Genomic DNA, 13,523 nt, shown 5'->3' on the forward strand with positions numbered 1-13,523 from the left:
ACACACAAATACATGATGGTATTCAGGCTGTTCACTACCCATCACTGCCTGACTTTGGAGACATTCAAAGTGTGAAGATGCCTCCATTTGATCACAGAGTTGCCACAACATCTAACTCCAGCCCATGATGAGGAGCATCCCGCAGCAAGGGACAGTCCCTCCACCTCCCTGGCTGCATCAAAATGAGGTTCTGGGTAGGTGCCCTGGAGCCTGCATCAAAGTCCCTGAAAGGTCCTGATCTGGTAGCTGTGGACAGGTCTCACCTACTGCCACCAGGTAGCAGTGCAGGTTCACACGGGTCATGGCTGAAGAGGAAGGACAGACACTAAGTATCGCGTGTCATTTTTTCCAGCCTACCAGTACGATCATCCATGTAGAAGACAAAGGACCCAGTCCTCGACCCTTCTCTGCTTGAAGGAACACAAACCTGCACTAGCGCAGAGCTCCTGCCAGCACTAATCCAGATTTCTACTGGCCCTTGAAGCAGAGAGGAACCTGAGACTTGTGAAGCTGGCGGAAAAATGAGCAAGAAGAGACTGTCGTTGGCTGGTGAGGGCGTCTCCAGAGAGTGCTTATGTACGTTGGGCTACAGGCTCCTTGGGTACTGTGCCTACCAATAGCACGATTAAGGATTTAGGAACCCAGGTCTCCCCTTTCCCAGGACGCTGCCTGTGTCCTGGGTTTCAGGACACTTGCTTTCTCACTGTTGCCCCCAAATTTTGTCAATGTGATTGCACAGGGACTCAAATGCAACAGAATAAGCCCTATTGCAGGCTACTTCCTAATTTAATGGATGGGGCCCCTTTCCTGGGCACTTGGAGGAGCACATTTAAACCACTGTAGTCTGATGAGGGCCTGGAGTCCAGATGTCCTTACTCACAGTGCAAATGCTTGAAGCTTTGTCTTATTGTCAAAATAAGCAGGTCTCACGCAGGAGAGGCACCAGCACTCAGCACTGAGGTTAGCTGCACCCCTGCGCTCACTGCTTCCTAACTGGTGGCTTTACGCAGCTCGGCTTGTGGGCGCTTGGAAATGCCATCGGGAGGCAGTTGGGCTCCCTGCTTGTAAGTCAGGAGGGGACGACATCTCAGTGCATCCCAAACTGGTCTTTATGCCAAATTGCTCTTCATGCCAAATTGCTCTTCAGAGGCACCTCCTTCACCTCTTTGTGCAGAGAATCCGGACATCCAGTGTAGGTGTCTGAGCTGCATTGCCATGACCAGTCTCCAGCTTTTTAGGAGCCGTAAGGCTGTGCTGTGCCTGTTAGATCTGATCTGAATTCTGCCCTCAAGAGGAAGAAGCACCCACAAAACAAACCTATACTGATACAAGGTACCGCAGCCTCTTCAGACACTCTTATTTGTGTGGTACTTTACTCTGGCTGCCCACATACATCCTGTGAATTCAAAATTATTTTGAACAGGCCAGGTACAATTGAGGTAATGAAAGAAAAGGAGAGAAGTGGAAATGGCTGTCTGTAGCCACTAACCTCAATTGAACCTCCTATAAAAGAGGATCTTGGATCAATATTTTTCTTTTAACCATCAGTTTGAAGGCACTGCTCATGTATTTATTCTGTCCGTTCTTAATCCCAGTCACCTACTCACTGTATCTAAGGGGAAGCTGCTGTCATTGTAATTTCATAGAATCATAGAATAGTTTGGGTTGGAAGGAACCTTTAAAGGCCATCTAGTCCAACCTCCCTGCCGTGGGCAGGGACATCTTCAACTAGATCAGGTTACTCAGAGCCCCGTCCAACCTGACCTTGAATGTTTCCAGGGATGGGGCATCCACCACCGCTCTGGGCAACCTGTGCCAGTGTTTCACCACCCTCAGCATAAAACATTTCTTCCTTCTATCTAGTCTATATCTACCCCCCTTTAGTTTAAAGCCATTCCCCCTTATCCTGTCGCAACAGGCCCTGCTAAAAAGTTTGCCGCCATCTTTCTTATAAGCTCCCTTTAAGTACTGATAGGCTGTAATAAGGTCTTCCCGAAGCCTTCTCTTCTCTAGGCTGAACAACCCCACCTCTCTCAGCCTTTCTTCATAGGAGAGGTGTTCCATCCCCCTGATCATTTTTGTGGCCCTCTTCTGGACCCACTCCAACAGGTCCGTGTCTTTCTTATGCTGAGCGCTCCAGAGCTGGACACAGTATTCCAGGTGGGGTCTCCCCAGAGCAAAGTAGAGGGGCAGAATCCCCTCCCTCGACCTGCTGGCCACACTTCTTTTGATGCAGCCCAGGATATGATCGGCCCGCTGGGCTGCGAGCACACATTGCTGGCTCCTGTCCAGCTTTTCATCCACCAGTACCCCCAAGTCCTTCTCGGCAGGGCTGCTCTCAATCCCTTCATCCCCCAGCCTGGATTGATACGGTGGTTGCCCCAACCCAGGTGCAGACCTTGCACTTGGCCTTGTTGAACCTCATGAGGTTCACACGGTCCCACTTCTCAAGCTTGTCCAGGTCCCTCTGGATGGCATCTCGTCCCTCTGGTGTGTCGACCGCACCACTCAGCTTAGTGTCATCTGCAAACTTGCTGAGGGTGCACTCGATCCCACTGTCTATGTCACTGATGAAGATATTAAACAGTACCGGTCCCAATACGGACCCCTGCGGGATGCCACTCGTCACCAACCTCCATCTGGTCACTGAGCTGTTGACCACTGCCCTCTGGATGTGACCATCTAACCAGTTCCTCACCACCGAACAGTCCACCCATCAAATCCATACCTCTCCAGTTGAGAGAGAAGGATGTTGTGGGGGACCGTGTCGAAGGCCCTACAGAGGTCCAGATAGGATAGACGACATCTGTAGACCTTCCCATGTCCACTGATGTAGTCACTCCATTATAGAAGGCCACTAGGTTAGTCAGGCAGGACTTGCCCTTGGTGAAGCCATGCTGGCTGTCTTGAATCACCTCCCTGTCCTCCATGGGCCTTAGCATAGCTTCCAGGAGGATCTGTTCCATGATCTTCCCAGGCACAGAGGTGAGACTGACTGGCCTGTAGTTCCCCGGGTCTTCCTTTTTACCCTTTTTGAAAATGGGGGTTATGTTTCCCCTTTTCCAGTCAGTGGGAACTTCACCGGACTGCCACGACTTCAGTCAAAAACGATGGATAGTGGCTTAGCAACTTCATCCGCCAGTTCCTTCAGGACCCGTGGATGGATCTCATTGGGTCCCATGGACTTGTGCACCTTCAGGTGCCTTAGATGGTCTCGAACCTGATGTTCTCCCACAGTGGGTGGCTCTTCATTCTCCCAGTCCCCGCCTTTGCCTTCTGTGGCTTGGGCGGTGAGGCTCGAGCACTTGCCGGTGAAGACTGAGGCAAAAAAGTCATTGAGTACCTCCGCCTTCTCCGTGTCCTGGGTAACCAGCTCTCCCGTTTCATTCCGGAGAGGACCCACTTTTTCCCTTGTCTTCCTTTTATCCCCGATGTACCTATAGAAGCTTTTCTTGCTGCCCTTGACGTCCCTGGCCAGATTTAATTCTATCAGGGCTTTAGCTTTGCTAACCTGATCCCTGGCTGCTCAGACAATTTCTCTGTATTCCCAGGCTACCTGTCCTTGCTTCCACCCTCTGTAGGCTTCCTTTTTGTGCTTGAGTTTGTCCGGGAGCTCCTTGTTCATCCATGCAGGCCTCCTGGCATTTTTGCCTGACTTCCTCAGCAGCAAATGCAGCAGTCACAGGCCTCGCTTTGCTCCTGACCACGGCAGTACTGGTTCAGAGCCAGAGCCTAGCAAAATGTGATAAACTTGACATTGAAGCTCTGGTCTGACACACTCATGCTCCCCGTCTCCGGTGTCTCTCTAGCTGTGCTCCACCGTGCCAAGTCCTAGTTGGCTCAGGCTGGTTCTTTCTCATTTAAGGCTTCATTGGGTTTTTTGAGCTGTGTCGGCTTCAATTAATGAGAGTGAAACTACATATGTAGCACATCAAATGAGAAGTTAACAAGGATGTGTGATTTTTTTTTCCAGCCATGCTGTACTTTCCACGGCAGTCATGGCTAGAAGGGCTGTATTTAGACCTCTGCAGTGGTTATACAGCCTATTGTCCTAGACAGCTTTTTGAGTTTTCAGCTTGGTTTTAAAGAAACCAGTTGGGTTTTTTTCCTCTTATACCTTGCAGTGAGATCCTTCCTTCCTGCCGCACTGGGGAGAAGATGCTGCTGGGGCTGGGCAGAGCTCCTGCCATGGGGTGCTTGCGTGCATGGCAAGTTCTGCAGCTGGAGTTCCCTCAAATCCAACTCACAAGCATTTCCTTGCCTTTCCTTCTCCTCTTGCAGAGGATGCTGGTGGCAGGTGCTGTGGGGACAGGGCGAAGCAGCCAGCGAGGCCAGTCCGTGAGCCAGGACCTGTGTGGCGTGATGGAGACCTCAAATCCTCCAGCTCATCACCTGCCCCAGCCCCGGAGTTAATTGCTGGCTCGCGACTCCAACAGCAGGGGCCAGAAAGCTACAATCCTCAGGCAGATTGCAGCCTACAATCCTCAAGCAGTTTTGCCCACCCTCCTAGCCTTGTTTATCCAGCAGCCTGGCCTCCTTACTGCCAGCTAAGGATTACTGCTTCACTCTCTCCTCCAAGCTGCTTGCGTGAGCTCGGTGCCGCTGCTGTGAGCAGCCGTGCAGCCTCCTGGGTCGCAACCCATGCGGCAGTGGCATTTTCTCTCCAGCAAAGGAGGGTGGCCAACGAGAAGGAAAGAGCTTTCTGCACCTTTGAGCCCAGCTCATTTACTCCAGAGGATAAGGCTAGAGGGGAAGATGCAGCCCTGAATATGCTACGCTGGGGCAGGGATCTAGTTTTTTCCCCTCCCTGTGACATGGGGAGGGGAAACACCCCTTATGCTACACAGGTGGTGTTGATGGATTGGGGCAGGAAGGGTATGTGCTTTACCCTTTACCCCCCATAGAAGTCCAAGCCTGGTATTTGTAGGTTTTGTTATAAAAATATTTCTATTTGAATTAGTCTTTTTATGCCCCAGATGCATGTCATGTTCTACAGAGAGACCATCTCATTACCCTGCCCTGCCTTGAGACCTCTGCTTGTCTCCTCTGCCTGTCCCAGGGTAGGGACACAGGCTGATTTCGGCCTGAGTTGCTGACACCGGTGTCAAAGTTCCCATCAATTTCTATAGGGCATACATAGGATTTCAGTTCTGGCTGTCATATGACTTATGAAGTATTGTACATATCTGTGACACTCTGAAGGTAGTAAATAAAACCAAGCAACACTCACTGCTTGTTTGGGCTGTTTGACATGTCAGGATCATGGTCTGTGTATCTGGAGAAGCTAAGCAGGAGGCTCAGGTGAAACTCTCTGGGAAGTCAAAATGATTTATAGGGCTTTTCCATCTCCTGCCCAGACATTATTAGTCTTTTACTAGCAGCAGTATTTCATTGGGCGGCTCACACGTTTCTAATTTTCCTAGTCCAGCTTCTAGTTCATAAACTCCCTCAGGCCCTAAGGAAATAATAAAAAGAAAGATGAGACTAAATGGGCTCATCTGAATATCCAGCATAGGATATCCAGCGTTTTCGCCAGCTCCCAAATGTACATCTCAGAGAGCCAGCCAAACCACACACGCTGATGTCTTCCAGTACATCCATCTGCTGCATGGCAAGTCTTGGCAGATTATTTTCCCCCTTATTTCCTTTTCTAGAATAGAAGGGAAAAACTACAACCTACAGCTTTTTCTAAGTACTCAGGTAAATCCTTCCTCTGCTTAATCAAACAGGCATTTTGGAACCTCTGGAAACGCCCTGGGAACCATGCTAAATCCTGAAATTAAGGCTGAGCAGCCATTCACGGAAGAACTGACGCTGCACTGGCATTTTCAAGCAGTTTGCCCTAGACTGGCTCTGGCTCTGCACGTGGAAGGAACTTTTCCCACTGCTGGAACAGAAAATTGAAAATTCTCTGTAAACCAGGCCTGAGCACGGCCAGAAATAAATATGAATACAAATATTGGGGGAATCCTGGTTTCTTGGAAGTCAAGGGAAATTGGTCATTAACTTCACATTAGCCATGATCCCACTACTATGACTCAGCTGGTAAGTTTATTTCCAGTTGATATTTTCGGCTGTTTTATGAAGGAGCCTATTTGAGGAGGGAGGGAAAGGGAGCGACAATTTTACATGCAAAATCCATGTCTGCATTCTTTTTTGGTTTGCTATTGATAGGGGCATCAAAAGTAGTAACGAGAATAATGGCTACTAGTATTTCCATCATCATTATTATTTGTCAACACAAGTACACATAGATAACAACTTTGGGACCTTCATTAGCATAAAAATTGATGTATCCTCCTGTAGTTTGTACTCATGGTTTCACATCTAAGAATTTCAACACATGTAGCTAACCTGGGAAATATTTCTTCAAAAAAGACAAATAAAAGTAGGACAAAAGAAGAGCACGTGGAAGTTTGTCTGATGTTTTATCTCATAAGAAAACATTTCCTCAGATTTGAACAAATATAGTCATACTTAAAGAAAAAAAGAAAAAAAAAATTATCTCCTGCCAGCTATTTCCAGTAACTACAAAAGCCAGTAGCTTGATTCAGCTGCCTTTACTCAGTAAGGCATTAAACCGGAGGGAGTCAAAGAATAAAAGGAGACATTAATTCAAATGTTCATTCGTAATTTAACTGCCTGTGAAATGTTCCCTTTACCAAATGGAAATGAGGTCGCTTGGCCTCATCCTTTTACAGTCTTGCAGGGTTCACTTCAGAAGCCTTGATAGAAAAATATAGAAAATACAATTTTCAAGTGTAGGTGGAAATCCCCAATGTACTTGATCTCACAGCTATTGCATTACAAAACAGAATTACTATTTTAAAGCCTTGGGCACTGGCAGGCCTCTGATGTCGGCTATATAAAACCACACTGACAGACAGTCATTACCAAGGTTAATCTCTGAGAATTAGGACAAGGCAGTCAGTTTTAATATGTCAGAATCAGCTAGGAGCCCATCTGTATCTACTATGGTCCTTACTTTCTTAAATCCAGTTATATAAAAAGATTTTTAGTTGGAAGCTGTAGGTGGTTTTTCAATGAAGACACAATAAAGTAGCAATTGTCCCTTATTATTAATTAAATGTAGGTCCTCAAGGCATATCTGCACTAAAGAACTTGTGGAAATAAGCATCCCTTAACTGATACCCAGCAGCTCTGACACACCATGGGTGCAATTATTTTTCTCACGTGTGTGGCTACTCCTTTTCCTACTGATATTTTTATTGACTTCGGTCGGAATGAGGAAAGGACTTTGAGCCTTTTGCTGTGGATGGGTGTGATTCTGAGCAGCAAGACACCAGTGTAAGTAGCAGGAAACCTTGTTTCAGATTACTGTGAGAAATGTTGAGCGTAACCATCTTGTGAGCAGAAATGAAAATAAACAGACATTTTTATCAAAATCACATTGAGGGAAAACTTTTCTAGATAGGAATTAAACAGTTAAAGCAAATCAACAAACGAAACATCACCAAATAATTTGAAACAGGCACAGAAGAAAGAAGCATTTGCAAAGGGCAGGAGGTTTTTGCAGGAGACATAAATGGCCTGGCTCATCCTTCCCTGAAACTGTATTGAAGATTTTCTATGATGTCCTTTGGTGAGAGAAGGAAGCAGCCCTGTGTTATCACTAATACACCTATGACTATACAGTTAATATTCATACTTGCATCTATCACAACGGGTTTGCGCAAGTCATGCCATGTGCACATGGGGGTGTGTGTAAATACGTACAACATGAATGAACACATTCAGCCAGTTACATAAACAGCAGTATGGGTTCTTATGCATGTGCAGGCACTAGCGGACATGGTGCTGGGAGGTGCAAGAGACTCCGTATCTCCCTGTGTCTTGCAAAATCCCCCTGGGGCTTTCAGCACCATGCTCAGGGATAACATCTCCATGTCAAGGGTTGGCTCTGCCCCTGCCAAGCCAGGACACAGCAGAGCAGATGGACTACTAGTAGGTAACAGATAAGGTTACTACTAGGTAACCAATTTGAACTGTGCCATGAATACACCTTTCACAATAAAAATGCATCTGTAAGATACCAAGGTGAAGCAATAATTAAAGGACAATAATTAGTGAAATGATAGGACAGTTACATAAATGCTGGAGCAATGAGTGCTAGTATTTAGGCAGTTTGTACTTACTGGCATCATCCATAAATTCAAATTCACCCCCTAATTCAGCACTGGTTAGGTGATACTGGTCAGGATCGGTCAGGGCGCTCAGCAGAATCAGCAATACCACAGAATTGATAATCTATAGAGAGGAAAAAGGGAAAAGGATCAGACTGTGAAAGTAATCTGTGGAAAAGCTCTGGGTAGGATATACCTGCCACACTCCATGCCAACTATGCAGTTTTCCGACTATAAAACTGTAGTATTTAACTAACGCTGCAATTAGTTTCTCTGGGTTTGTGTAAACAGGACCTATTTCTTCCCCAGGTGGTGGCAGGAAAATGAAACAAAACGTGGATTACCCCTTTTTGTTCCGACTCTCTCCCACACCATCAGACAAGTTACCGCTGCTCTTTCAGATTATAAAACATGTTAGCACATCCATTTCAGTTTGTTCTGTTGCAAAAACTGAAATCAATTAAAAACAATCATTTTGAGATTATTAGAAATGAACACTGTAGTCAAGGATTATTAGCATGGCAGAGCTGGAATTGGGGACAGGCCCTGTAAAATTGCTAGATGATCAAAGAGGAGCTGATTTGCTGCAAGAGGCTGAATTTTAAAAGAGGCCGTGAGTGGTGAGCTGATTCACATGACCTGCTAAATCAGGAGGCCTTGGGGGGACGGGAGTAGGTGGCAACATGAGCCCAGTGTCTGATACGCACGTTCCTGTGTCATATGGCACAGAGAGACATTCACATACACTGAGGCCTTGGCTATGAAATGCAATAAGTGAATTAAACGCAAGAATGTAGTATCAAGTGATTCAGTAGAAGCGGATTGCCAAGTATCAGCTATGAGAGGAGCACAGAGGTAGCCAAGAGCTGTATTTTAAAACAAATCTGAACAAAATCATATCACTTTGAAGTGAAGAGGGCTAACTGCAGAAAAGAAGATTGCTCAGCACGAAATAATGCAGCCTGGCTAAAAGATTATTCTACAGAACTAGGAAGATAACTGACAGACAGGAAAATGGAGAGAAGAAAGCTGATAACAGAGTATGCTGGGAAATATGGATTTTTATTGCTTTGGTTCTCGCTTCGAAGTCATCCTAATCTGATCACAGGTTACTAACAACAAAAAGGTGTAGGAACACGGGCTATAATAAGACATGAACAGGCTAGAGAATTTCTTGGGTAAGATAAATACTTTTTGATAGGCAAATTCCATCAAGTCTAGCTGATACCAGATTTGTTAGCAATGACCTTTGAAAAATTGTTGAGAACAGATTGAGTTCACAAGACAGGGGAAAGAGCAAGCACAGTTTACGCCTTTACAAAGCAGAAGGGCCATATAAAGAATTTCTGGCTAGATTGTGAGATTTAAGAATAAAATAAACCCAAGAACAGATGATCAAGCATTCTCCCCATTAGCACTTCAAATTTGTATGGTCATAACCAACAATCACCATGGGCTTGTCAAGGACAAACCATAATTAATTAATCTTATTTTCCTTCTCTGACAGGCCTTGTGGACAGGGAAAAAGCAGTAGATACCATCTCTTTGCATCTTAGCAAGCCTTTTGGCATTATGAGGTTCTCATAAATGAGCTAGGAAAACCTGGTTTGGTTGAAAGTGCAGGAAGGTGAGTGCACAACCAGCTGGATAGTTGTAATGAAATAATAGTTGCCAAGGATTCACAGCCAGCGCAGAAGATATATTGATTAGGGTTCTCCAGTATTGTTGAAATATTTGGTATTTCAAGTCACTTATGACTTGTATCTTTTTTTAATTTGCAGACAATGCCAAGCTGTAAGCACTTTAGGAGATAAGCTTAAAAAGATTTTGACCAACTATGGCAGAATTCAGACAATAGAGCACAATTCAGTACCAACAAGCATAGAGCATCACATTTGTGACAAACTGCAGAAGAACAAGAGGAGAAATAACTGAGTAGGTAACAGTTCCTCAGAAAGGAGCCTGGGTACGACAACAAATAAACTGAACGTGACTCAGTGCCGTCCATGAGCCCATCTTTGCGGCTGCATGGTGGTGGGCAGTACTGCAGAAACCTGGGTATTAGACGCACAAGTCATCCTCCCATTTGCCCTCCACAGGGCCTCTGCAGAAAGGACCCAGTTCAAAGTCCTTCTAAAACGTACCAAGAAAAACCCTGGGGAGGATTCTGCAACAGAACAGAGGATGATCAGACATCTAGAAAGTGTGATTGACAGGGAAAAAAATGGATTGTTTAGTGAGGAGAAGGCAGAGGGAGTCTCAGTCTTTTATATGCAGAAAGGTGAGGAAAAGAAGGAGGCAACAGACTTTCCTCAGGATCCACTGTGAGATGAGTGAAGTAACATATTTAAATTACGGCAAAAGGAAATTTAGGTTAGGCAGCTTGCTGAACAGTAAGAAAAATCAGGCAGCAGAAGAGATTGTCTGGAGGGCGTTAGAGATCTTCATTACTGCATTTTTTCATAGAACAGTTAAATAGCTTTGTGTTGGGAATGCTGTAGCCATAGATGGTCTTAGCTTGGCTTTGAAGACAGATCAGATGAGTGTCAAGATTCAAAGTTATATTCTATAAATCCTACTAATTTTTAACATTATATATAACTTCATATTGCAATCCAGTTCGTGCTTTATATTCTTTTGTGGAAAGCTAGAGGACATATTCCAGTAACAAATATGTTACTTAAGAAGAGTACTTAAAATAACCAAGCAATCAGAAACTATAAATGTATATAGTGTTGCTATTTTAAAGGCATACAAGTTTAATCTTTTGTACAGATATGGTCAGGAAGATTCATAAAATACTGACGTAGGCACTCTACTTTCTCCATATGGATATGTCCGGGTTCAGATGACATGTTTGTCAGCATTGCCTTTAAGTCTCCGTATAAGACACAAATCACGTTTGCCTGATCTGAAGTCTGCTGCGGTCAGTCGGAATCTAATGCTCTTTAGTGCATCACTTTTCTGTTCTATCAGGTTGTTCTCTTGAGATCTTCATAATGATTTCTGAGCACCTTCCAACTGTGCTGTCAGCAGTGCAAGTGAAATACCCCATGTGTTTATTTGCTCATCCTCTTCCTCCGAGAAGAAATGTGTGCACAGTTGGGTGTATTGTATTTGTTAGGATTTTTCTTTTGTTTTGAAAGTGATGCAACCATTGAATTTTGAAAAATGCTTTAATGCATAAATTTAATGTGCCTAAAAACTTACTGATGTAGCATCTTGGACATGAGGAAAAATGTCTTTACTGAAAGAGTGGTTAACCATTGGAACAGGCTGCCCAGGGAAGTGGTTGAGTCCCCATCCCCATCCTAAATAATGGAGGTATTTAAAAGACGTGTAGATGAGGCACTTAGGGACATGGTTTAGTGGGCATGGTGCTGTTGGGTTGACGGTTGGACTCGATGATCTTAGAGGTCTTTTCCAACCTTAATGATTCTATGATTCTATGATCTTCCAAGGACATAATCAAGGACAAGAGCATAAAGTGATTCCCTGTTGATATATGCAGTTGGTATGAGAGTTGAAATCTCTGTTCTAGGAAAAGCAAAGGAGATTTTTCTGCTCTCTCAATAGGGCCAAGATTTCCTTCAAGGTGTTTTACATTCCTTCAGCAACAAATAATGTAATTACTAATTAACAATGCTTAGAAAGCATTTTCATTATGCAAAGTTTCAGTACGCAACTAAGCCTTATACCTTCCCAATGAGACATATCATCCTCCTTTTATTGATGGAGAAACAGAAACATGTTCATGAACATGCAGCAGGGTGGTGTTCAAGGATAAGAATAAAATGCAAGATTTTGCACTATCAAGTCTGAACTGTGACCACTGGGTCCTGCTGCTGGTTACGGCCATAGTGCTACCCAGAGTTATAGGAGAGGAGCCCCTGGCGCACTAACAGGCCTTACTGGCCCTGCCGAGCCCCACCTTGGGCCTCCCCACACCCCTGCCTATGGCCCAGAACCCCATTTCAGCTCAGCCTGGGGTCATCAGTCCCTGCCCCAGTGGCACAACAGGAGTGCCAGTCTCCAGCCATGCTTCCTGGATGGACCCCTTGAATGCATGTTGTAGCTTGTCTCCAGTTGTGTCCCTGGTCTCATCCCCTTTTGCTCCTGGTTGGGCCCCCTGGGTGGCCCCTGGCTCTGGTTCATCACCTGCCATGTTGGGGGCTGTTGATAGACCCCATTATCAGCCCCCAGTTCTGCACCTGGGCTTAGCCCCTGCAGGATGGTGCCCAGAGTGCCCTAACAAGAGACTGGACAAAGATCCCACAGAAAGTCCTAGAAATGCCCAACTGTCCTCTTATCCTGATACAGAAATAAAATAATAATTTAAAAAAATCCCCAAATCTTGCTTATCTGGCAACTAGGTGGAATACATCCACCTTCTTGTCAATGTAGAGGAGGAAAATAACTCTGCTTTGTAGAGACCCCAGAATATGTAATGAAAAGGGGAAAACAGGACATATTATGGAGGAGATAGCAAGTCCAAATATTGGAGCATTACTTGGATTTCCTGCTCTGGTCTTACAAAACACAGTTTCAGATTTGAGAAGGTATTTTAAACAGCAACAACTGTGTGAGAGAAGGTGCATGCAGGCATGAGGGAGAAAGGCAGCATGTGCTGAGAGTAGGACCGGCACTGCCAGCCACTGCTGCTGCTTCCATCTGTACTGCGATAAAGAACCAGCAGCTTATGTATGATGTGAGGCAGCTCTGCTAGAGGGAATGTGCGGTGTTTAGGATGCAAGGAAGCAACCTCATGTCTTTCACAGACAGCATCCAGCATTTAGAAACTATACAATGCACTAAAAATTCAGACCTCTGCCACCAATGAGTGAGTTGTCTTCTTTTCCACATCATTTGTTCCAGAGATCAGCAGTGAACTGTGGTAACCCATGGAGATAAAATGCAGGGAAGGAAAGGTGTCAGGAACCGCTGTATCAACAGGTGATGAGAAAATGAGTACCACTATAATTTCAGACCCTTCACAGAAGTGCAGCTGCATCATATCTATCCCAGATTACCTAAAACAAAATTAGTTCCAGTAGCTCCTAAGAGCATGCCATTAACACAGATCTTTTTGCTGAACCCTAACTCAAGCAGACAAATACTCAAGCCAGTGACTTACATAGAAGTCCGTAAATACTAAAAGAATTGTCAGGACTTACAATTGCTTAATTTGTCCCTCCCTTCCTCCAGCTTACAGTCAAGAGTTGAAATAAAATTGCTCTGATAAAGGAGTTTAGAAGAGGAAATATTAAGCTTACTTTACCTCAGTATGCTGCTTTAAAAATACACTGATGTTTCTATTGAAGTCCACAGGGTCCCCTCTACAAATGTTCTACGACAGTTCTCCCAAGACTTCCTAATGCA

General features: G+C 44.9%; 1 protein-coding gene across 1 annotated transcript in view; it reads right to left on the bottom strand.

Annotated features, from left to right (window-relative positions):
- The window catches only part of LAPTM4B (lysosomal protein transmembrane 4 beta), a 60,587-nt gene that overhangs the window by 35,936 nt on the left and 11,128 nt on the right, over positions 1-13,523 (bottom strand). The window contains exon 2 of the mRNA XM_076329361.1: positions 8,157-8,268. Within this exon, the coding sequence (XP_076185476.1) occupies positions 8,157-8,268 (112 nt within the window). The remainder of the gene's footprint in view (positions 1-8,156; positions 8,269-13,523) is intronic.

Source organism: Aptenodytes patagonicus, chromosome 2, assembly GCF_965638725.1.
Source record: "Aptenodytes patagonicus chromosome 2, bAptPat1.pri.cur, whole genome shotgun sequence".
Lineage (NCBI taxonomy): Eukaryota > Metazoa > Chordata > Aves > Sphenisciformes > Spheniscidae > Aptenodytes > Aptenodytes patagonicus.